General features: G+C 43.0%; 1 protein-coding gene across 3 annotated transcripts in view; it reads left to right on the top strand.

Moving 5' to 3' along the window:
* dennd4a (DENN/MADD domain containing 4A) overlaps nucleotides 1-26,495 on the top strand; it is a 56,062-nt gene that overhangs the window by 9,625 nt on the left and 19,942 nt on the right. For 2 of the 3 annotated variants that reach the window (XM_034288241.1, XM_034288239.1), the window contains exons 5-21: nucleotides 806-875; nucleotides 1,196-1,365; nucleotides 2,034-2,272; nucleotides 3,139-3,205; nucleotides 4,613-4,671; nucleotides 5,295-5,439; nucleotides 6,055-6,230; nucleotides 7,478-7,578; nucleotides 9,280-9,501; nucleotides 10,182-10,327; nucleotides 11,413-11,433; nucleotides 15,528-15,661; nucleotides 16,809-16,941; nucleotides 17,893-18,099; nucleotides 22,727-22,855; nucleotides 22,975-23,137; nucleotides 23,707-23,829. In XM_034288241.1, coding sequence (XP_034144132.1) covers nucleotides 806-875; nucleotides 1,196-1,365; nucleotides 2,034-2,272; nucleotides 3,139-3,205; nucleotides 4,613-4,671; nucleotides 5,295-5,439; nucleotides 6,055-6,230; nucleotides 7,478-7,578; nucleotides 9,280-9,501; nucleotides 10,182-10,327; nucleotides 11,413-11,433; nucleotides 15,528-15,661; nucleotides 16,809-16,941; nucleotides 17,893-18,099; nucleotides 22,727-22,855; nucleotides 22,975-23,137; nucleotides 23,707-23,829 — 2,305 coding nt within the window. The remainder of the gene's footprint in view (nucleotides 1-805; nucleotides 876-1,195; nucleotides 1,366-2,033; nucleotides 2,273-3,138; nucleotides 3,206-4,612; nucleotides 4,672-5,294; nucleotides 5,440-6,054; nucleotides 6,231-7,477; nucleotides 7,579-9,279; nucleotides 9,502-10,181; nucleotides 10,328-11,412; nucleotides 11,434-15,527; nucleotides 15,662-16,808; nucleotides 16,942-17,892; nucleotides 18,100-22,726; nucleotides 22,856-22,974; nucleotides 23,138-23,706; nucleotides 23,830-26,495) is intronic. The other variant, XM_034288240.1, reaches the window with a different exon arrangement.

Genomic DNA, 26,495 nt, shown 5'->3' with positions numbered 1-26,495 from the left:
TGTACTATCTAGGAGGTATACTGTCTAGGAGGTGTACTGTCTAGGAGGTGTACTGTCTAGGAGGTATACTGTCTAGGAGGTATGCTGTCTAGGAGGTGTACTATCTAGGAGGTGTACTGTCTAGGAGGTGTACTATCTAGGAGGTATGCTGTCTAGGAGGTGTACTGGGTAGGAGGTGTACTGTCTAGGAGGTGTACTGTCTAGGAGGTGTACTGTCTAGGAGGTGTACTGTCTAAGAAGTATACTGTCTAGGAGGTGTACTGTCTAGGAGGTGTACTGTCTAGGAGGTGTACTGTCTATGAGGTATACTGTCTAGGAGGTGTACTGTCTAGGAGGTATACTGTCAAGGAGGAGTACTATCTAGGAGGTATGCTGTCTAAGAGGTGTACTGTCTAGGAGGTGTACTGTCTAGGAGGTATGCTGTCTAAGAGGTGTACTGTCTTGGAGGTGTACTGTCTAGGAGGTGTACTGTCTAGGAGGTGTACTGTCTAGGAGGTATACTGTCTAGGAGGTATGCTGTCTAGGAGGTGTACTGTCTAGGAGGTGTACTATCTAGGAGGTGTACTGTCTAGGAGGTGTACTATCTAGGAGGTATGCTGTCTAAGAGGTATACTGTCTAGGAGGTATACTGTCTAGGAGGTATACTGTCTAGGAGGTGTACTATCTAGGAGGTATGCTGTCTAAGAGGTATACTGTCTAGGAGGTATACTGTCTAGGAGGTATACTGTCTAGGAGGTATACTGTCTAGGACATGTACATGTATCGTTTATCTATTTAATCTAATGAATTATGTTTTTTATGTCAGTGGGGATCCTCAGTGTACCTGTGCTACAAGAAGTCTCTGGCTAAAACCAACACCATTGCATATAAAGCAGGTAATGTACTTCTATTGCAGAAGAGACAGAAACATGCTGGGACCATTATAAACCTGTACAGGTGCTTTACCTTAATTTGAGCCAGTTTCCCAGAGCAATTGAAGGATCCTAGATTAGCAGTAAATGTGAATTGATATTTGTATTGTGGACATTCCTTTACACTACACATTTGGAATTTATGCTGTGCATGAGAATTTTTGCATCAATATGATGCCTGAATAAACATGCAGCATCTGTAGTTGATGGTATTGGATACAAAGTTTGTGTTTGTGTTGCCAGCATTGTAAGGCCAGCGTCCATGTTGTTTTTACTCTGACCAGGTCTGCTGTCTAGATACCCCGAGGAGGACGATGTCTCCTTCCCACTGCCCGAATCCGTCCCACTGTTCTGTCTTCCAATGGGAGCGAGCATTGAGTTCTGGCCCGCCCACACGAAGCACTCCCTGCCGGTCTTCTCCACCTTCGTTCTGACCAGGGCCTCCGGGGACAAGGTGGGGACAAACACACACAAGTATACACACACACACACATATACACACACACACATGAACACACACACATATACACACACACACATATACACACACACACACATATACACACACACACATATACACACACACACACACACACACACACACATATACACACACACACATATACACACACACACATGAACACACACATATACACACACACACACACATATACACACACACACATGAACACACACACATTAACACACACACACATATACACACACACATGAACACACACACGTATACACACACACACATATACACACACACACATGAACACAGAGACATTCACGCGTGCACGGATGGGTTTAATAATGGATTGCTCATCCGCTGTCCTGCTTGGACTGTCACAACTCAGCCAACGGGTCTGTGCACACAGTCGGCTGAGGTTGTCCTCCTGACACAGGCTCTAGCGTCTCACTGGATGATTTATGATGTCATGACTACAGAGAGAAATAGTCATCGATCTTTTTTTACAGCAGGGTTTTAGTTCAGATACATTATCAGATTATTACTAGACAGTTTGCAAATGGAGATTTATTACTGATGCTTTTGAGTGTTGTGTGTTTGTGTGTTTGGGCGTGTATGTGTGTGTGTGTGTGTGTGTGGTTTATCTGTAGGTTTATGGAGCTGCCATTCAGTTCTACGAGTCGTACCCAGAAGACCAGCTAACTGACCGACAGCGTTCCCTCCTGGGCCTAACGAGTACCTGCAGTAGAGGCGACGTGTCAAGGAGTGTCCATGTTAACAAGAGCATCTGCCTGCTGTCACACTGGCCTTTCTTCGATTCCTTCCGGAACTTTCTGACATTCCTCTACCGATATTCCATCTCAGGACCCCATGCTCTGCCTATAGAGAAGTCAGTCCACAGCTTTTCAATTATTCATTTCCTATTTGATCTGTTAAATAAAGATATTTCAACTAAACTGAGGTCCTTTTGGGCCAGTTATTACAATTACAGTGTATTTGAGGAAATTCTTAATCTAGTTGCACTTGCAGCAGTGCGTTTTCTGGACTATGTATGAATTTCAAAGCAGTCATTAATATTGTATTGCACTTAAAATACAGTTGAGCTTAAAATCTAAACCACACTCACTGCAGTGCATTCACCATAAGAGCTATAAGATCTTTTCATAAGTCTTCAATTCTCTCCTCCGGGACCACTAGATGTTTTACAATTTTGTTGAGGCCCTGAACAGGCACACTTGGCTGAAGTCTCATCAGGTGTGCTAGTTCTGAAATAGATCAAATACATGGACTGGCTGGGGGTCCCTGAGAAGAGTTGAAGACTTCTGATTTACATGCTTGTATTCACAGATTTCTTTCCATTAATTTGAGGTGTGATTATTTATGTCTTGTGTTGGTTAGGTCTATCGCATGTTAGTGTGTAACACTTTCCAGACATCTTCGGAGACAGTTGAATAAACCCTTTCCTATCTTCCTGTCTACTCGTACCTAACGTCCTCTGTTCAATGTCCTGGTTTTGGTTTGCTGCTTTCCTCGCACATCTTACCGCCAGCACACATTATGCCATCATCACTTAAAGGAGACACCTGTTCAATTCGTTCTGTTTCTATGACCTGAGCGGTCCCGTCTCTTGAAAGGAGTTGGATCTTCTATTTGTTCTGTCTCTGTGACCTGAGCTGTCCCGTCTCTTGAAAGGTGACTTCTGTTCTATTTGTTCTGTTTCTATGATCTAAGCTTTCCATTTTGTCTCTTCCACAGGCACATCTCCCACTTCATGCACAAGGTCCCATTTCCCAGCTCACAGAGACCCCGCATCCTACTTCAGGTAACAGTCTTTGAAAATTTATAAGAAGTGTTTCATTAAAGCAGCCTCAAACCATAATGCTTCTGGCTCCATGCTTTCAGTTGGTATGAGGTTGTTCTGGCATTTCATTTTCACAAAATATTCTCCTCTGCCCAGAGCACATTGTTCCAGTCATGTTGGTCTTTACCCAGGTGTTGTTCCAGTAGTTTTGATATTTACCCAGGTGTTGTTCCGGTTGTTTTGGTCTTTACCCAGGTGTTGTTCCAGTAGTTTTGATATTTACCCAGGTGTTGTTCCGGTTATTTTGGTCTTTAGCCAGGTGTTGTTCCAGTAGTTTTGGTCTTTACCCAGGTGTTGTTCCAGTAGTTTTGATATTTACCCAGGTGTTGTTCCGGTTGTTTTGGTCTTTAGCCAGGTGTTGTTCCAGTAGTTTTGCTCTTTACCCAGGTGTTGTTCCAGTAGTTTTGGTCTTTACCCAGGTGTTGTTCCGGTTGTTTTGGTCTTTAGCCAGGTGTTGTTCCAGTAGTTTTGGTCTTTACCCAGGTGTTGTTCCAGTAGATTTGGTCTTTACCCAGGTGTTGTTCCAGTAGATTTGGTCTTTACCCAGGTGTTGTTCCAGTAGATTTGGTCTTTACCCAGGTGTTGTTCCAGTAGTTTTGGTCTTTACCCAGGTGTTGTTCCAGTAGTTTTGGTCTTTACCCAGGTGTTGTTCCAGTAGTTTTGGTCTTTACCCAGGTGTTGTTCCGGTTGTTTTGGTCTTTAGCCAGGTGTTGTTCCAGTAGTTTTGGTCTTTACCCAGGTGCTGACTGGCAAAATTCTTCCTTCCTGACATCCCATGTATTCCAGGTTTGTGCAGTCTCTACCTGACAGTTGACACAGGTACCTTTGGTTGGTCTAAGAACTTGGGTTCTAAGGGATTTTATGAGCATGTTTTCAGTCAGCTCTTGTGCTGAATTTGGAGAAACAACCTGTCCCTCGTAGAGCACCAGTGGTCAGTAATTATCCATCAGACAGTGGAATTATGCACTTTGAATTGCTTGATTATGGTTTTGTTACCTCTCTCAGACTAATGGACATACATTTTCTTTCTTCTGGAAGTCATGGATTAGTCTTTTGATCTTGGCCTGATGTTTTACTGTACACCCATCTGGTTAAGACCTAACCAGAAAAGGTTTCTAATCGTTATGGTATGGTACCCTCACATGTTACTCTCAAATTATTTTCCAATTATATTCACCGGTTTTATGCACCTGATTCTGAATTTTATGTGATGGTAAAGTGTACATCACTAAAGTTTTTTTCCTAGTTTACTTTCATAAGTTAATGTGGTTTGAATTTAGCTCAAATACCAATTTTTGTCGAAGTATAACAGTGTGTACTTTATCACATGACTGTAGATGTTATTTAAGCCTCTGATTTTTCTCCCAGCTGTCTCCACATGATAGTCTGATGTTGAGTCAGCCTGTCTCCTCCCCTCTGCCTCTCAGGTGAGACAGCAGAACTACTGTATATAATGAGTACTGATTGGATTTTATATGTTAACAGCAGAACTACTGTATATAATGAGTACTGATTAGATTTTATATGTTAACAGCAGAACTACTGTATTGAATGAGTACCATTTGGATTTTATATGTTAACAGCAGGACTACTGTATTGAATGAGAACCATTTGGATTTTATATGTTAACAGCAGAACTACTGTATATAATGAGTACTGATTGGATTTTATATGTTAACAGCAGAACTACTGTATATAATGAGTACTGATTGGATTTTATATGTTAACAGCAGAACTACTGTATATAATGAGTACTGATTGGATTGTATATGTTAACAGCAGAACTACTGTATATAATGAGTACTGATTGGATTGTATATGTTAACAGCAGAACAGCAGCTGCTGCTTGTGGAACACTGTTGCTCAAAGCATCTCTCTCTGTCTGTCTGTCTGTCTGCCTGTCTGTCATCCTCTGTCTCCATTGTCTTTTTGTCTGTCATTTTCTCTCTCCGTATGTCTTTCTCTATGTCTTTCTGTCTGTGAAATCTCTCTCTCTGTGTTTCTGTCTTTCATCCTCTCTCTCTGTCTGTCTGTCTTGTCTCTGAGACAGTGGTGGCCGTCTCTCCACTCTGCTCCTGAACTTAGGTCCTAAGAATGCGGCCACCCTGCTGGTTCTGGCTGTCACGGAACACAAGATCCTGGTCCACTCTCTCAGACCAGCCGTGCTGACCAGCGTTACTGAGGCTCTGGTGTCGGTGAGTGTATGGTGTGTGTTCGGTCGGTGAGTGTGTGTGTGTCGGTAAATGTGTGTGTCGGTGAGTGTGTGTGGTGTGTGTTTCGGTCGGTGAGTTGTCAGTTGTGTGTTTGGCTCGGTGAGTGTGTGTGTGTCGGTAAATATGTGTGTGTCAGTGAATGTGTGTTGTGTATGTTTGGGTCAGTGAAGGTGTGTCTGTGAATATGTGTGTTTTGGTGAGTGTGTGTGGTGTGTCGGTGAGAGTGTGTGTCGTAAATGTGTGTGTTTTGGTGAGTGTGTGTGTGTCTCAGGGAGCTGAAGAAAAAGATTTCCAGCTTCTTTTAAGTGCAAAGATGTTCCTCATTGTTGGCTGCCCTGATCCACTGGCTGTAAATGTCCCAATATTGGTTGACCTGCTTAATGACTGGATGTACATCAAACAACAATATTGTCTTAAGCACTTTACTTGAACTAAGGCTGTCAACCTAAAAGTGTAGAAACTCACTGCTGTAAGTCGGTCTGGATGAGGGCGTCTGCTGATTAACTAAATTAAATAAATATGAATTCCTTAGCCATTCTGCTGTCAGGGCAAGCTGGGACCGGCATGTGTTATTATTCTTGACCCTTGAACCCACAGATGATATTCCCGTTCCATTGGCCGTGCCCTTACATCCCTCTGTGCCCTTTGGCCCTGGCGGGGGTCCTCTCCGCACCCTGCCCCTTCATCGTGGGGGTCGACTCACGATACTTTGACCTCTATGTGCCTCCATCCGACGTCTGCTGTGTTGACCTGGACACCAACAACATATTGCAGTGAGTCACTTGTAACCCTTGACTACTGACCTTTGACCCTTAAAAGTTATTTCAATGTGTTTTTTTATTTACAAATAAAAAAAAATACTTAAATACAATGCATATCATACAAATAAGTATTTCAAAGTCCTTTCAAATAGTATGTATTTTACCAAAATAGAATTAAAAACATAAAATATTCAAATACTTCCAATAGAAGTAGTTGCTTTGGACCAATTTTGAAAATACTCAGATCCACAGAAGGAATATTTAAAGAACACTCTGGTAAACATGTAAAACCAGGTCTTATGTCCCATGAGTCACCATGAATCCTCCCATCTCTGACCTTTTGTCTTGGATTTATCCACACTTAGATCTTGTAATGGTGATGACTCACTCAAACAAGATCATAATATTGTCTAAATTATTTTAACAGATATTAGTTTCCAAGACGTATTTCCGTGTTGTCTTAAGAAAAGGAGCAGTGAGCGATGTGTGATGGGTGTCTCTGTTAATATTAACATGAAGTACTGGTGAGACGTGCTCTCCTCACAGAGGTGGTGATGTAATGATGTCTTCCTGTCTGAAACAGCACAGCAGAGCATGAGAACCCAATCCTCTACCGAATAAGATGTCACTCCCACACCTGTACTTTCCACATCAACTACTGATTACCTTATCGTTGTTGTCAGGGAGTCTGTCCTCATAAACCACAAATCTTCCTGCTGTCAGAGTGGCTGTCCTCCTAAACCACATCTCTTCCTGTTGTCAGGGAGGCTGTCCTCCTAAACCACACCTCTTCCTGTTGTCAGGGAGGCTGTCCTCCTAAACCACATCTCTTCCTGTTGTCAGGGAGGCTGTCCTCCTAAACCACATCTCTTCCTGTTGTCAGGGAGGTTGTTGTTCTAAACCACATCTCTTCCTATTGTGAGGGAGGCTGTTGTTCTAAACCACATCTCTTCTTGTTGTCAGGGAGGCTGTCCTCCTAAACCACATCTCTTCTTGTTGTCAGGGAGGCTGTCCTCCTAAACCACATCTCTTCTTGTTGTCAGGGAGGCTGTCCTCCTAAACCACATCTCTTCCTGTTTGCAGTATTTCACCTGTCTCTCCTTTCCACTCTCTCTCTTTTGATCTCTCTCTCCTTCCCCCCTCCTTGTCATAACCTTTCAGGGTTGTCTGTCTGTCTTTCCATGGTTGTTGTGATCTGTAATGTTATGTGTTTATTCAGGGACTTAATAATTAATTAATATGTTGTGCTGTGTTCTCAGTAAAGATGAGAAGAGGGCCCTAACGTGGAAGATACTACCAAGGAGAGCCTGCAAACACCTCCTCAGTGCTCTGGGCAGCCTCTACCAACAACTGACTGAAGGTAGGGAAAATGTGTGTGGCCATGTTGTACCTACCTTCTGGGGAGTAAAAGTCAGCAGAAGGTAGGTAAAACATGAATTATTGTGGGGACCATGTGGGGACGGCCACACTAGGAAAAACTACATTTTCCGGCTTTGTGGACAATTGTGAGTCTGTATAGAAAAACATAAGAAACAGAGCTGGATATCTCAACAGTAACCGGGAACTTTCAATAAGTGACCTTTATTAGTGACCTTTATTTATAGATGTGTCATTTTCATCTTCCATGTATTCAGACATATTTATAGATGTGTCATTTTCATCTACCATGTATTTAGACATATTTATAGACGTGTCATTTTCATCTACCATGTATTCAGACGTATTTATAGACGTGTCATTTTCATCTACCATGTATTCAGACATGTTTATAGACGTGTCATTTTCATCTACCATGTATTTAGACATATTTATAGACGTGTCATTTTCATCTACCATGTATTCAGACATATTTATAGACGTGTCATTTTCATCAACCATGTATTCAGACATATTTGTAGACGTGTCATTTTCATCTACCATGTATTCAGACATATTTATAGACGTGTCCTTTTTATCTACCATGTATTCAGACATATTTATAGACATGTCATTTTCATCTACCATGTATTCAGACATATTTATAGACGTGTCATTTTCATCTACCATGTATTCAGACATATTTATAGATGTGTCATTTTCATCTACCATGTATTCAGACATATTTATAGACGTGTCATTTTCATCTACCATGTATTCAGACATGTTTATAGATGTGTCATTTTCATCTACCATGTATTTAGACATATTTATAGACGTGTCATTTTCATCTACCATGTATTCAGACCTATTTATAGACGTGTCATTTCCATCTACCATGTATTTAGACATATATATAGACGTGTCATTTTCATCTACCATGTATTCAGACATATTTATAGACGTGTCATTTTCATCTACCATGTATTCAGACATTTATAGACGTGTCATTTTCATCTACCATGTATTCAGACATATTTATAGACGTGTCATTTTCATCTACCATGTATTCAGACATATTTATAGACGTGTCATTTTCATCTACCATGTATTTAGACATATATATAGACGTGTCATTTTCATCTACCATGTATTCAGACATATTCATAGACGTGTCATTTTCATCTACCATGTATTCAGACATATTTATAGACGTGTCATTTTCATCTACCATGTATTCAGACATATTTATAGACGTGTCCTTTTTATCTACCATGTATTCAGACATATTTATAGACGTGTCATTTTCATCTACCATGTATTCAGACATATTTATAGATGTGTCATTTTCATCTACCATGTATTCAGACATATTTATAGACGTGTCATTTTCATCTACCATGTTTTAGACATATATATAGACGTGTCATTTTCATCTACCATGTATTCAGACATATTTATAGACGTGTCATTTTCATCTACCATGTATTCAAACATATATATAGACGTGTCATTTTCATTTACCATGTATTCGGACATATTCATAGACGTGTCATTTTCATTTACCATGTATTCGGACATATTCATAGACGTGTCATTTTCATCTACCATGTATTCAGACATGTTTATAGACGTGTCACATGTGTGTGCATTAAACTAATGCAGAAAATGTCCATAACTCTGACTGAAAATCTTTTGGTCCCAGGTGGCCTAGCCAACAGAGAGGACGGTCACACCGAGCCCACAGCCCGTGATCCAGACCTGGCTTGCGGGGGGAAGAGCCTCCACACACTGGAGATGGAGATACAGGAGTCCTTCCTCAGGTTCATGGCAGCCATCTTGAAAGGCTACCGCTCCTACCTGCTGCCCATCACCCAGGCCCCGTCTGAGAGGACCACGGACGCCGGCTCGCTGTTCGACCTGCAGGGTTGGTACACCGTTTCTTCACATTTGGGACCATCTCCTTTGACCCCATCTATCTAGTTGGATTTACGTCACCTTCCCTAGCTCTCTGTCTGTTCTTATGGGTTTATTCAGATGCCTGCTGGAAACACCATAAGTTCTTCCCAGGTTTAAGAATGTCAGCACCATTTCTCTTCCTGTGTTCTCTATGACTCCTCTATGTTTCCTGTCTGTTTCCTATGTGTTTCCAGTCCACTTCTTGTTTTTCCTGTCTGGTTTCTGACTGTTTCCTCTCTGTTTCCTGTCTTATCCTGTCTGTTTCCTGTCTGTATCTTTTCTGTATCCTCTCTTTCCTCTCTGTTTTCACTCTTTATACTCTCGGTTTCCTGTATCCTTCTTGTTTCCTCTGTATCATCTGTTTCCTGTTTCCTCACTTTTCACTCTTTGTTTCCTGTCTGTTTCCACTCTTTATACTCTCTGTTTCCTGTCTATTACCTCTCAGTTTTATATGTTTTATTTTTCCAGGAAGCTCTTTCAGATAAATCTTAATTTCTTTTGAAGGAGACCCAACCTGTATTTTCACATTTTATGGTTGTAATGTGGCTGTTATCTTTAGCATACTTCCAGTATGTTTCCAGTATGTTTCTAATACAATACTGTTCAGTGATGGATTAAAAAATCTAAAATAGTTCTAATGTTCTTTAGGGTTCTTAAAGAGCCGGGACCGTTCACATCAGAAGTTCTACTCCTTGATGATCAAGACCCAGATGTTTATCCGGTTCATCGAGGAGTGTTCTTTCGTTAGTGACAAAGATGCCAGCCTGGCCTTCTTTGATGAGTGTGTCGATAAGGTATGATCATGATGGAGTATTGTACAGTTGCCAGAATAAATTCTATCCTGGCTTGAGCGGGAAGGTAAGGTACGATTTGTTAATCCATAGTGAATGAGATGAACTAGCATGCCATGAATCATGTTCAGTAATGGACTTTAATTGTCATTGCTTCTGGTTGGAGGGGTGGTTGGGGGAAGGCTTTGGCACTGCTCCGCCCCATTGGAGGAGTGGTCAGGGGAAGGCTTTGGCACTGCTTCATTCTGGTTGGAGGAGTTGTTGGGGGAATGCTTTGGCACTGCTTCACTCCAGTTCGAGGAGAGGTGGTTGGGGGAAGCCTTTCGCACTGCTTCACCTTGGCTGGAAGAATGATTGGCTAGGGATGCCTTGCCATATGACGCTGGAGCAGTTTCTTGTAGTGGCTTGAGCATATGAAAGCTAATTGTAGTCGTTAGCTGGAGAAGCACTGTTCAGTTTGACTTTTTCTGGAGTGAGATGTAAGGCCTAAGATATACCTATTCCCTACAGAAGGCCTTATATACACCAATTCCCTACAGAAGGCCTTATATATACCAATTCCCTACAGAAGGCCTTATATACATCAATTTCCTACAGAAGGCCTTATACACACCAATTCCCTACAGAAGGCCTTATATGTACATATTCCTTACAGATGGCCTTTTATATATTTCTAGTAATTTCTGTTTGTTAGGAATGTCATTCTCTTGGTTTAGAATGAATCATTGACAGAAGACACAGATAATGAGCTCCTTCAGTTATACAAAATTCAGTATGTTCAGTGTCTCATATCAAGTGTTTTCATCATTTATTATAATCACTCAGGGCAGTTTGCTGAACTAATCAGATCCAGTAAGAGGTTTGAACCTGCAGGAAGCTGAACTATTTAACCCAGACTCATTCTTCAGTATCTCATTAGTACCAGGCTGTATCTTGCTCTTCTATAATAAATCTTTCTGTCTCTATTCTTGTTTCACTTTTTTCTCCTTTTTCCTTCATCTTATTTATTGTTATGTTTCTCCCCTTTCCTTTGTGTGCTGCGCACTCTCCTGTCTGCCAATGTGGGTTCTTGGCTCATGCTTGGACAGCTTTACACCAATGGAAGCAAGGTACCTGGGTTCTTGTCTTCTTGTCTCTTTACTTTTGATATTCTTCACGTTTCAATCCAGTGGTGGTGATGCTCTGATGATCATGATATTGTGTAATACTAACACAACACAAAATCCTAAATAATGAATGCCAGACTATACCCACCAGTTATCAAAAACCTAAAAAAGACGACGTTTCATTTATATAGTAATGCAACTTTGTCCTAAAAACAGAGCACTCACGTGGCAGAATACCTGAACATGAATCATGTAAATTGTCTCTCATGAAAAGCCAATTAAAATTGAAATTCAGAATAAGAGATGAGACAGAGATAAAGAGAGACTGGTGGAGAGAGAGACAGAGAGACCAAGTAGAGAGAGTTAGAGAGAATCAAAGTAGAGAGACACGGAGAGAGAAAAAGTAGAGAGAGATGAAGTGAGAAAAAGTAGAGAGGGATGGCAAGAGATAAAGTAGGGAGGCATGGAGACAAATAGAAAGCAGAGAGGGATAGAGAGAGAAAGGGACCCAGGTCTGTTGCATTAGCTGTGTGTGTTGGAGATTTTCACTTACATTATTGAACAAGAACCATTAGAGAAATGCTAATGAAGGCTTTGCATATCCTTTTAGACTTCACAGTACAGACACACCTTTCAGACATTTATAGAATGTGACAATACCAGCAATAGGAGAATGTGACAACCATTCAGACATTCATAGAATGTGACAATACCAGAAATAGGAGAATGTGACAACCATTCAGACATTCATAGAATGTGACAATACCAGAAATAGGAGAATGTGACAACCATTCAGACATTTATAGAATGTGACAATACCAGAAAAAGGAGAATGTGACAACCATTCAGACATTTATAGAACATTACAAAACACCATATAGCCATGAGAGTGTGACAACAACATATTTATAGAATGTGACTACTTTTCAGATATCTTTAGAGAATGTGGCAGTGTTTCAGACATTTGTTTTTGAATGTAATAATCTGTCAGATATTTGTAGAAAGTGACAACCTTTCAGATATGCTTTGGTGTTTCAGGCTATATCAGATCCAGTCATGGGTGTCTTTTTGGTTTTGTAATATAATCTCTGAGTACATTTGAGCTGAGATACCCAGAGCAGAGGCTCCCAATAAAGTGAGTCATCTCATTTTGCTGTTCTGTTTGTCTGGATGGAAACAGTGGAACTGATAGTTGACCTCAGTTGAGGACTGGGTTTGGAGTATTAGGCTGACAAAGAGGATTACGTGAAGTGGCTGTGTCTTTTCAGGGGACAGTCAAGAAAAAAGTTATAGACGAGACTTAGATGTCCCTGAGGCCTTAGATGAGAAGAGACCAGTGGAAACAAGGGGAAGAGGAGCGATAAGAGGGGAGGTGAGGAGAGGAAAGGAGAGGAGATAAGACCAGAGGAGAGCTAAGAGGGGAGGTGAGGAGAGGAAAGGAGAGGAGATAAGACCAGAGGACAGCTAAGAGGGGAGATGAGGAGAGGAAAGGAGAGGAGATAAGACCAGAGGAGAGCTAAGAGGGGAGGTAACTGGAGGAAGGGAGAGGAGATAAGACCAGAGGAGAGATAAGAGGGGAGGTGAGGAGAGGAAAGGAGAGGAGATAAGACCAGAGGAGAGCTAAGAGGAGAGGTGAGGAGAGGAAAGGAGAGGAGATAAGACCAGAGGAGAGATAAGAGGGGAGGCGAGGAGAGGAGATAAGACCAGAGGAGAGCTAAGAGGGGAGGTGAGGAGAGGAAAGGAGAGGAGATAAGACCAGAGGAGGGCTAAGAGGGAAGGTGAGGAGAGGAAAGGAGAGGGGGTAGATGAAAGCAGAGGAGAGCTAGTTGACTGAACAACAGTGTCAAGTGGAAGACATGAAATCAGGAAGAGGGAGGTAGCTTGGAGGACGAGTGGAAGAGCAGAATGAGGAGGACTTGTAGGGTCATACCTCATGATGTGAAGGGGGGATGGTCACACCTCCGTGGCACAGCTGTGAGGGGGAGGGTCACACCTCCTTGGCATGGCTGTGAGGGAGGAGGTTCACACCTCCTTGGCATCGCTGTGAGGGAGGAGGGTCACACCTCCTTGGCATGGCAGGGAGGGAGAAAGTCACACCTCCTTTGCATGGCTGAAAGGGGGCAGGTCATACCTCCTTTGCATGGCTATGAGGGGGCGGGTGACACCTCCTTTGCATGGCTGAGAGGGGGGAGGTCACACCTCCTTTGCATGGCTGAGAGGGGGGAGGTCATACCTCCTTTGCATGGCTGAGAGGGGGGAGGTCACACCTCCTTTGCATGGCTGAGAGGGGGGAGGTCACACCTCCTTTGCATGGCTGAGAGGGGGGAGGTCACACCTCCTTTGCATGGCTGAGAGGGGGGAGGTCACACCTCCTTTGCATGGCTGAGAGGGGGGAGGTCACACCTCCTTTGCATGGCTGAGAGGGGGGAGGTCATACCTCCTTTGCATGGCTGAGAGGGGGGAGGGTTCACAATCAGATCATTGTAATGAGGGCAGTCGGCTATTATCCCTGCAGGACGTTGACCTATATGTGATAGACATGCCTAGTATCAGTGCCCGTCTTTCTGGATGGACATTCAAGCTTTTATCAGATCAGACCAGAAGGTTTCTCAGGGGTCAAAATTAGGCAAAGGTTGTACCCCAACCCCTGTTCCCCTGCGCTCTACCGGAAGCCCCTCTGTGATATACTTTATATAATATCTGGATACACTCTGTGATATACTTTATATAATATATGGATACACTCTGTGATATACTTTATTTAATATCTGGATACACTCTGTGATATACTTTATATAATATCTGGATACACTCTGTGATATACTTTATATAATATCTGGATACACTCTGTGATATACTTTATTTAATATCTGGATACACTCTGTGATATACTTTATTTAATATCTGGATACACTCTGTGATATACTTTATATAATATCTGGATACACTCTGTGATATACTTTATATAATATCTGGATACACTCTGTGATATACTTTATATAATATCTGGATACACTCTGTGATATACTTTATATAATATCTGGATACACTCTGTGATATACTTTATTTAATATCTGGATACACTCTGTGATATACTTTATATAATATCTGGATACACTCTGTGATATACTTTATATAATATCTGGATACACTCTGTGATATACTTTATTTAATATCTGGATACACTCTGTGATATACTTTATTTAATATCTGGATACACTCTGTGATATACTTTATATAATATCTGGATACACTCTGTGATATACTTTATATAATATCTGGATACACATTTGAAGACAACTATGATAGTGTTAAATCTGCCCTGTTGTCCATGTTCACTTGAGCAGCTAATGCACACTACAATGTCTTCCCTAATACGTAAAAGAAAGCTAGGATCCCCTTGTTTTTCCGACCTTAATCATCCCCGCAATGCCAGGACCGCTGTAGTCCTGTATGCAATGTTGCCAGATTTTATTGACAGTACACTGCTATATCTCCTGCTGACTCCACAAAAACCGACCTGCCCAAGCCCATTAAAAATGGCCCAATTGGTTAGGAAACCCACCTAGCAACACTGCCAATATGGAAGTAGTTTCCTCCTACGGTCACATTCACTGTAGTATTTTGCTTGAGTCCAAGATCATGTTTTACCATGCCCACACACAGAGGTGCAAGATTTTGGGGAGGCCGTCGTCTTTGAGTTTTGAATGCAGGAAAAACCCTGGTTTCTGGCTGATAGATCCTGATTCAGTCAGTTGCTCCTAGATCAGTAGTTCTGTTTCCAGCAGATTGTAGAGATGTAGCAAGACAGACAGGTTAATAACTGTAGTTTTCTTCCTCCAGACAGACAGACAGGTGGTTGATGACTGTGGTGTTCTTCCTCCAGACAGACAGGTGGTTGGTGTCTGTGGTGTTCTTCCTCCAGACAGACAGACAGGTGGTTGATGTCTGTGGTGTTTTTCCTCCAGACAGACAGACAGGTGGTTGATGTCTGTGGTGTTTTTCCTCCAGACAGACAGACAGGTGGTTGATGTCTGTGGTGTTCTTCCTCCAGACAGACAGACAGGTGGTTGATGTCTGTGGTGTTCTTCCTCCAGACAGACAGTGATCGTCCTGAAGACTTGAAGTTGATAGAGCTGGATGAATCCCATCGCAGTGAACACACAGTCTACATCAACCCTCCTGACCTGCCCCCCTTACCCCCGGGACAGGAGTACCCGCTCTGCTACAGGTACGCTCTCACACGCACACACACATACTCACCCACACAGTCTACATCAACCCTGCTGACCTGGTAGAGGTAGAGCCCTTCCCAGTATGAATCAGGTGAGGTAGAGCCCTTCCCAGTATGAATCAGGTGAGGTAGAGCCCTTCCCAGTATGAATCAGGTGAGGTAGAGCCCTTCCCTGTATGAATCAGGTGAGGTAGAGCCCTTCCCAGTGTGAATCACATGAGGTATAAGCCTCCCCAGGGTGAAATCAGGTGAGGTAGAGCCTTTCCCAGTGTGAATCAGGCAAGGTAGAGCCCTTCCCAGGGTGAATCAGGTGAGGTAGAGCTTTGCCCAGGGTGAATCAGATGAGGTAGAGCCCTTTCCAGGGTGAATCAGGTGAGGTAGAGCCCTTCCCTGGGTGAATCATGTGAGGTAGAGCCCTTCCCAGGGTAAATCAGGTGAGGTAGAGCCCTTCCCAGGGTGAATCACATGAGGTAGAACCCTTCCCAGGGTGAATCAGGTGAGGTAGAGCCCTTTCCAGGGTGAATCAGGGGAGGTAGAGCCCTTTCCTGGGTGAATCGTGTGAGGTAGAGCCCTTCCCAGGGTAAATCAGGTGAGGTAGAGCCCTTCCCAGGGTGAATCACATGAGGTAGAACCCTTCCCAGGGTGAATCAGGTGATGTAGAGCCCTTTCCAGGTTGAATCAGGGGAGGTAGAGCCCTTCCCTGGGTGAATAATGTGAGGTAGAGCCCTTCCCTGGGTAAATCAGATGAGGTAGAGCCCTCCCCAGGGTGAATCACATGAGGTAGAACCCTTCCCAGGGTGAATCATTTGAGGTAGGGCCCTTCCCAGGGTGAATCATGTGAGGTAGAGCCCTTCCCAGGGTGAATCATGTGAGGTAGAGCCCTTCCCAGGGCATATCAGGTGAGGTAGAGCCCTTCCCAGGGTGAATCAGATTAGGTAGAGCCCTTCCCAGGGTGAATCATGTGAGGTAGAGCCCTTCCCAGGGTGAATCACATGAGGTAGAACCCTTCCCAGGGTGAATCATGTGAGGTAGAGCCCTTCCCAGGGTATATCAGGTGAGGTAGAGCCCTTCACAGGGCAAATTGGTAGAGGTTAAAGAAACACTGCTTCATGTGCTGTGGTGACGTAATTGGGTTTTCCTGCAGCTACTCTGGGTTTCCGGTGCTGAGTCCTGACCTGTTGGATCTCCAGGAGGGCCCCCACCCCTCCTCCGCCCAGATGACTCAGAGACACGTCAGTCCCGTCAGTCCTGCCACCATCTTCAGACGCTCCAAACAGGTCAGGGGGCAGGTGCACACATTATCCATCTATACACACTCATACACAATCCTCCTTATCCATCTATGCACACACACACACACACACACACAATCCTCCTTATCCATCTATGCACACACACACACACACACACACACAAACACACAATCATCCTCATCCATTTATACACACACACACACACAATCCTCCTTATCCATCTATGCACACACAAACACACACACACACACACACACACAATCCTCTTTATCCATCTATACACACACACATACACACACAATCCTCCTTATCCATCTATACACACACACAATCCTCCTTATCCATCTATACACACATACAATCCTCCTTATCCATCTATACACACCCACACACACACACACCCAATCCTCCTTAACCATCTATACACTCCCACACACACACACAAACACAATACTCCTTACCCATCTATACACACCCACATACACACACACACACACACACATACACACACAATCCTCCCTGTCCATCTATACACACCCACATACACACACACACACACACACACACACAATCCTCTTTATCCATCTATACACATCCACACACACACACACACAATCCTCCTTACCCATCTATACACACCCACACACACAAATACACACACAATCCTCCTTGTCCATCTATACACACCCACATACACACACACATACACACACAATCCTCCTTGTCCATCTATACACACCCACACACACATACACACAATCCTTCTTATCCATCTATACACACCCACACACATACACACACACAATCCTCCATCTCCACACACACACACACACAATCCTCCTTATCCACCTATACACACAGACATACTATCCTCCTTATCCATCTACACACACGCACACATCCTCCATATCAACTGAAAGCGTTGTTGGATTTCTGGCCATACAATGCGTCCTAATCTCCCTACTGTGGTTCCAGGAGGTCCGGTCGGCCCAGAGAATGGCTAGAACCTACTCCTCAGTACCCCAGATGTGGTCCAAGTGTCTACTGCGCCACTGCTACGGGCTGTGGTTCGTCTGCCTGCCGGCCTACACTGCCGCCTGCCACTCCAAGGTCCGAGCGCTACGCGTGGCCTACGACGTCCTGAGGAGGATGCAGGACAAGAAGATACAGGCCCCTGATGAGGTAAGAACACATTGATGAGAACCTATTATAACCAGGGTTTATTATTAGACAGCCCCTGATGAGGTAAGAACACATTGATGAGAACCTATTATAACCAGGGTTTATTATTAGACAGCCCCTGATGAGGTAAGAACACATTGATGAGAACCTATTATAACCAGGGTTTATTATTAGACAGCCCCTGATGAGGTAAGAACACATTGATGAGAACCTATTATAACCAGGGTTTATTATTAGACAGCCCCTGATGAGGTAAGAACACATTGATGAGAACCTATTATAACCAGGGTTTATTATTAGACAGCCCCTGATGAGGTAAGAACACATTGATGAGAACCTATTATAACCAGGGTTTATTATTAGACAGCCCCTGATGAGGTAAGAACACATTGATGAGAACCTATTATAACCAGGGTTTATTATTAGACAGCCCTTGATGAGGTAGGAACACATTGATGAGAACCTATTATAACCAGGGTTTATTATTAGACAGCCCCTGATGAGGTAAGAACACATTGATGAGAACCTATTATAACCAGGGTTTATTATTAGACAGCCCCTGATGAGATAGGAACACATTGATGAGAACCTATTATAACCAGGTTTTATTATTAGACAGCCCCTGATGAGATAGGAACACATTGATGAGAACCTATAATAATCAGGGTTTATTATTAGACAGCCCCTGATGAGGTAGGAACACATTGATGAGAACCTATTATAACCAGGGTTTATTATTAGACAGCCCCTGATGAGATAGGAACACATTGATGAGAACCTATTATAACCAGGTTTTATTATTAGACAGCCCCTGATGAGATAGGAACACATTGATGAGAACCTATTATAACCAGGGTTTATTATTAGACAGCCCTTGATGAGGTAAGAACACATTGATGAGAACCAATTATAACCAGGGTTTATTATTAGACAGCCCCTGATGAGGTAAGAACACATTGATGAGAACCTATTATAACCAGGGTTTATTATTACACAGCCCCTGATGAGGTAAGAACACATTGATGAGAACCTATTATAACCAGGGTTTATTATTAGACAGCCCCTGATGAGGTAAGAACACATTGATGAGAACCTATTATAACCAGGGTTTATTATTAGACAGCCCCTGATGAGGTAAGAACACATTGATGAGAACCTATTATAACCAGGGTTTATTATTAGACAGCCCCTGATGAGGTAAGAACACATTGATGAGAACCTATTATAACCAGGGTTTATTATTAGACAGCCCCTGATGAGGTAAGAACACATTGATGAGAACCTATTATAACCAGGGTTTATTATTAGACAGCCCCTGATGAGGTAAGAACACATTGATGAGAACCTATTATAACCAGGGTTTATTATTAGACAGCCCTTGATGAGGTAGGAACACATTGATGAGAACCTATTATAACCAGGGTTTATTATTAGACAGCCCCTGATGAGGTAAGAACACATTGATGAGAACCTATTATAACCAGGGTTTATTATTAGACAGCCCCTGATGAGATAAGAACACATTGATGAGAACCTATTATAACCAGGTTTTATTATTAGACAGCCCCTGATGAGATAGGAACACATTGATGAGAACCTATAATAATCAGGGTTTATTATTAGACAGCCCCTGATGAGGTAGGAACACATTGATGAGAACCTATTATAACCAGGGTTTATTATTAGACAGCCCCTGATGAGATAGGAACACATTGATGAGAACCTATTATAACCAGGTTTTATTATTAGACAGCCCCTGATGAGATAGGAACACATTGATGAGAACCTATTATAACCAGGGTTTATTATTAGACAGCCCTTGATGAGGTAGGAACACATTGATGAGAACCAATTATAACCAGGGTTTATTATTAGACAGCCCCTGATGAGGTAAGAACACATTGATGAGAACCTATTATAACCAGGGTTTATTATTACACAGCCCCTGATGAGGTAAGAACACATTGATGAGAACCTATTATAACCAGGGTTTATTATTAGACAGCCCCTGATGAGGTAAGAACACATTGATGAGAACCTATTATAACCAGGGTTTATTATTAGACAGCCCCTGATGAGGTAGGAACACATTGATGAGAACCTATTATAACCAGGGTTTATTATTAGACAGCCCCTGATGAGGTAAGAACACATTGATGAGAACCTATTATAACCAGGGTTTATTATTAGACAGCCCTTGATGAGGTAGGAACACATTGATGAGAACCTATTATAACCAGGGTTTATTATTAGACAGCCCCTGATGAGGTAAGAACACATTGATGAGAACCTATTATAACCAGGGTTTATTATTAGACAGCCCCTGATGAGATAGGAACACATTGATGAGAACCTATTATAACCAGGTTTTATTATTAGACAGCCCCTGATGAGATAGGAACACATTGATGAGAACCTATAATAATCAGGGTTTATTATTAGACAGCCCCTGATGAGGTAGGAACACATTGATGAGAACCTATTATAACCAGGGTTTATTATTAGACAGCCCCTGATGAGATAGGAACACATTGATGAGAACCTATTATAACCAGGTTTTATTATTAGACAGCCCCTGATGAGATAGGAACACATTGATGAGAACCTATTATAACCAGGGTTTATTATTAGACAGCCCTTGATGAGGTAGGAACACATTGATGAGAACCAATTATAACCAGGGTTTATTATTAGACAGCCCCTGATGAGGTAAGAACACATTGATGAGAACCTATTATAACCAGGGTTTATTATTACACATCCCCTGATGAGGTAAGAACACATTGATGAGAACCTATTATAACCAGGGTTTATTATTAGACAGCCCCTGATGAGGTAAGAACACATTGATGAGAACCTATTATAACCAGGGTTTATTATTAGACAGCCCCTGATGAGGTAAGAACACATTGATGAGAACCTATTATAACCAGGGTTTATTATTAGACAGCCCTTGATGAGGTAGGAACACATTGATGAGAACCTATTATAACCAGGGTTTATTATTAGACAGCCCCTGATGAGGTAAGAACACATTGATGAGAACCTATTATAACCAGGGTTTATTATTAGACAGCCCCTGATGAGATAGGAACACATTGATGAGAACCTATTATAACCAGGTTTTATTATTAGACAGCCCCTGATGAGATAGGAACACATTGATGAGAACCTATAATAATCAGGGTTTATTATTAGACAGCCCCTGATGAGGTAGGAACACATTGATGAGAACCTATTATAACCAGGGTTTATTATTAGACAGCCCCTGATGAGATAGGAACACATTGATGAGAACCTATTATAACCAGGTTTTATTATTAGACAGCCCCTGATGAGATAGGAACACATTGATGAGAACCTATTATAACCAGGGTTTATTATTAGACAGCCCTTGATGAGGTAGGAACACATTGATGAGAACCAATTATAACCAGGGTTTATTATTAGACAGCCCCTGATGAGGTAAGAACACATTGATGAGAACCTATTATAACCAGGTTTTATTATTAGACAGCCCTTGATGAGATAGGAACACATTGATGAGAACCAATTATAACCAGGGTTTATTATTAGACAGCCCTTGATGAGGTAGGAACAGGTAACTCAGAACTGTTATTATTTACAGGGTTTATTATTAGAAAGAGCCATTCCCTTCTTTCACTTTAATGTCAACAAAAGGACGAGGAACTCAACAAAAACTCAATTATCAAGCAGTTCAAGGATGTTTTACCTTCTGTAATTTCTGTGTTGTCTTAATGTATAAACCCCAACCCTGTCTGTCCTGCTGTGTTCCAGGTGTGAATGTATAAACCCCAACCCTGTCAGTCCTGCTGTGTTCCAGGTGTGAATGTATAAACCCCAACCCTGTCTGTCCTGCTGTGTTCCAGGTGTGAATGTATAAACCCCAACCCTGTCTGTCCTGCTGTGTTCCAGGTGTGAATGTATAAACCCCAACCCTGTCTGTCCTGCTCTGTTCCAGGTGTGAATGTATAAACCCCAACCCTGTCTGTCCTGCTGTGTTCCAGGTGTGAATGTATAAACCCCAACCCTGTCTGTCCTGCTGTGTTCCAGGTGTGAAATGTATAAACCCCAACCCTGTCTGTCCTGCTGTGTTCCAGGTGTGAATGTATAAACCCCAATCCTGTCTGTCCTGCTCTGTTCCAGGTGTGAATGTATAAACCCCAACCCTGTCTGTCCTGTTGTGTTCCAGGTGTGAATGTATAAACCCCAACCCTGTCTGTCCTGCTGTGTTCCAGGTGTGAATGTATAAACCCCAATCCTGTCTGTTCTGCTCTGTTCCAGGTGTGAATGTATAAACCCCAACCCTGTCTGTCCTGCTGTGTTCCAGGTGTGAATGTATAAACCCCAACCCTGTCTGTCCTGCTGTGTTCCAGGTGTGAATGTATAAACCCCAATCCTGTCTGTCCTGCTCTGTTCCAGGTGTGAATGTATAAACCCCAACCCTGTCTGTCCTGCTGTGTTCCAGGTGTGAATGTATAAACCCCAACCCTGTCTGTCCTGCTGTGTTCCAGGTGTGAATGTATAAACCCCAATCCTGTCTGTCCTGCTCTGTTCCAGGTGTGAATGTATAAACCCCAACCCTGTCTGTCCTGCTGTGTTCCAGGTGTGCTACCGTGTCCTGATGCAGTTGTGCGGTCAGTATGGCCAGCCAGTCTTGGCGGTCAGGGTTCTGTTTGAGATGAAGAAAGCTGGTGTGCATCCCAACGCCATCACCTATGGTTACTACAACAAGGTGAGCGCTGATAAAGAAAATATGTCTGTAAAGACTTACACTAGAGAGAAAGAAGAGAGAGAGAAAGAAAGATGGCTGATTGATAGACTGGTGTACTGACTGATTTATTGATTGATCAGGCAGTATTGGAGAGCACATGGCCATCCAGTACCAGAGGGGGCTACTACCTGTGGGGCAAGCTGAGGAATGTTGTCTTGGGTGTGGGGAGGTTCAAACAGCTGGGACGGAAAAACACAGCCCACAGCCAGGACCAAACCCAGGCCAGAGACACACAACTATCGGGTGGGTTACAACAACACAACACAGAGACACAACTATCAACAATGTTATAACAACACAACATCGAGACACAACTATCAGAGAGGTTGTAACAACATAACACAGAGACACAACTATCAGGGAGGTAATAACAACACAGCACAGAGACACAACTCTCCGAGAGGTTATAACAACACAACACAGAGACACAACTCTCTGAGAGGTTATAACAACACAGCACATAGACACAACTCTCCGAGAGGTTATAACAACACATAATAGAGACACAACTCTCCGAGAGGTTATAACAACACAAAACAGAGATACAACTCTCCGAGAGGTTATAACAGCACAAAATAGAGATACAACTCTCAGAGAGGTTATAACAACAAAAAACAGAGACACAACTCTCCAAGAGGTTATAACAACACAACACAGAGACACACAGATAATGAGAGTAATGAGGCTTCAGTGAAGTGTTTCCCCATTACTATCTATTGACTAATGAAATGACAGAAGTCTAAGAGGTCAGGGGTTACGATTAGGCTGTGGTTGTATGCACTTGACTAACGCTTCTGTTTGGTTGTGGTTAGACTGCAGTGATCTGGACACCGTCAGCCATGGTAGTGTGGATAGTGTTAACGATTCCACTGAACACATCTCCATCGATACTGATTTCACTAAGATGGACTCCAGCGATGATGGATCCAGCACAGGTGCCTAAAACACCACCCATCTCATTTTATCTCACCTCACATCTCTTTCCTCCCCTCATCCCTCACTCCTCCTAGTGCAGATAAACCTTTTATCCCACCTCGTCCCTCTCCTCCCTCACCCCAAGCCCTTTCTCCCCTCATTCCTAAAGCCTTTACCCTCTCCTCCCTCACCCCAAGTCCTTTCTCCCCTAATTCCTAAAGCCTTTACCCCTCCAACTCCAGTCTCCCTCTTTTCATCTCCCTGTGTGTGGAGGGAATTCAGCAGGAAATATTGTGTGAACAGTCCTGGAAAAACACTTTTTTCTGCATACCTATTTTTTGCACCTAGTAGGTCTTGGATATATTGTACCATAACCCTGTTGAAGGCTGTTCTATTCCTCAGCTCAGCTGTCATCTCTGTCTATTCTGGGAGTGTGGTGAGGCTCTGTGCTTCATTCAAAGCCGTAAGGAATATCACTGAACTTGCAGGAAGAGAATAGTGTTAGATCTTCCAGTGATCAATCCACAGAGTGAAATTACCAACTCAGCTCTTCTTGGAGAGGAGAGGGGAGGAGAGGGGAGATGATCTGAGGATAGTGTAGGAGAGGGGAGGAGAGGGGAGGAGAGTGGAGGAGAGGGGAGGAGAGGGGAGAGGATCTGAGGAGAGGAGAGGGGAGGATAGTAGAGGAGAGGGGAGGATAGTAGAGGAGAGGGGAGGATAGTGGAGGAGAGGGGAGAAGATCTGAGGAGAGGAGAGGGGAGGATAGTGGAGGAGAGGGGAGCAGAGGGGAGAAGATCTGAGGGGAGAAGAGGGGAGGATAGTGGAGGAGAGGGGAGGAGAGGGGAGAGGATCTGAGGGGAGTAGAGGGGAGGATAGTGGAGGAGAGGGGAGAAAAGGGGAGGAGAGGGGAGGAGAGGAGAGGAGAGGGGAGAGGATCTGAGGGGAGGAGAGGGGAGGAGAGGAAAGGGGAGGATAGTGGAGGAGAGGGGAGAAGATCTGAGGAGAGGAGAGGGAAGGAGAGGGGAGAGGATCTGAGGAGAGGAGAGGGGAGGAGAGGGGAGAGGAGAGGGGAGGATAGTGGAGGAGAGGGGAGATGATCTGAGGGGAGAAGAGGAAAGGATAGTGGAGGAGAGGGGAGAGGATCTGAGGGGAGGAGAGGGGAGGATAGTGGAGGAGAGGGGAGGAGAGGGGAGGAGAGGAGAGGGGAGGATAGTGGAGGAGAGGGGAGAAGATCTGAGGAGAGGAGAGGGGAGGAGAGGGGAGAGGATCTGAGGAGAGGAGAGGGGAGGAGAGTGGGGAGAGGAGATGAGGAGAGGAAAATAAAAGAATGGAGAGGAGGGACAGTATATAGTAATAGAATAAACCATCTATATTAGATGCAAGGCTTTGAGTCAGAGTTTGGATTTCATCCTAAAACCCTGTTTCCAAAAAGGTTGTGACGTTGCGTAAAATCCGAATAAAAACAGAATGCAATGATGTGCAAATCTTGTATCCCTATATTTAATTGAAAATTGTACAAAGACAATATATCAAATGATGAAACTGAGAAATGTTATTGTATTTGGAAAAATACATGGCCATTTTGAATTTGATGCCAGCAATACGTTTCAAGTGTTGGATCACCTCTTCTTTCAACAATACTGTGTAAGCCTTTGGGAACTAAGGAGACCAATTGCTGTAGTTTTGAAAGTGAAATGTTTTCCCATTATTGCTTTATATAGGATTTCAGCAGCTCAACAGGCCAGGGTGTCCTTTGTTGTATTTTTCGTTACATAATGGGCCAAATGTTTTCAGTGGGGGACAGGTCTGGACTGCAGGCAGACCAGTTTAGCACTCAGACTCATTCACTATGGAGCCATGCTGTTGTAATATGTCAAACCAGAATGTGGTTTGACATTTTCTTGCTGAAAAAATCAAGGCCTTTCCTGAAAAAGATGTCTGGATGGCAGAATATGTTGCTCAAAAACCTGTATATATTGTTCAGCATTTTTGGTGCTTTCACAGATTTGCAAGTCACGCATGCCTTGTGCACTAATGCACCCCCATACCATCACGGATGCTGGCTTTTGAATTGTGATAAGATTCTAGATGGTCCCTCTCCTCTATAGTCTGGAGTACGCAGCATTCCTGATTCCCAAAATAATTAAACATTTTGATCAATCAGAGCACAGGACAGTTTTCCTCTTCACCTCAGTACATCTTAAATGAGCATGTGCCCAGAGAAGGCAATGACAGTTCTGGATCTTGTTTATACAGTACGTACTGTGTTCACAGACAGTGGTTTTCAGAAGTGTTCCTGAGCCCATGCAGTGATGACCACTACAGAATCGTGTCTGTTTGTAATGCAGTGCCATCTGAGGGTCTGAAGATCATGGCCATCCAATACTGGTTTTCAGCCTAGTCCCTTCCGTTCAGAGATTTCTCTGGATTATCTGAATCTTCTAATGATATTATGTACTGTAGATAAAATCCCTGAACTCTTCACAACTTTACATTGAGAAACATTTTTCTTAAATTGTTGCACTATTTGCCTGCACAGTCTTTCACAAAGTGGTGAACCCCTCACTATCCTCACTTCTGAAAGAACCATCCTCTCTGGAATTATCTTTTAATACCCAATCATGTTACTGACCGGTTGCCAATTGACCTAACTTGTGGTGTGGTGTTCCACCAGGTTTAGTTTTTA

Source organism: Esox lucius, chromosome 19 (assembly GCF_011004845.1).
Source record: "Esox lucius isolate fEsoLuc1 chromosome 19, fEsoLuc1.pri, whole genome shotgun sequence".
In the NCBI taxonomy this organism is placed as follows: domain Eukaryota; kingdom Metazoa; phylum Chordata; class Actinopteri; order Esociformes; family Esocidae; genus Esox; species Esox lucius.
Note: the sequence above shows the minus strand (reverse complement) of the source record. Positions and strands in the feature narration are given on the sequence as shown.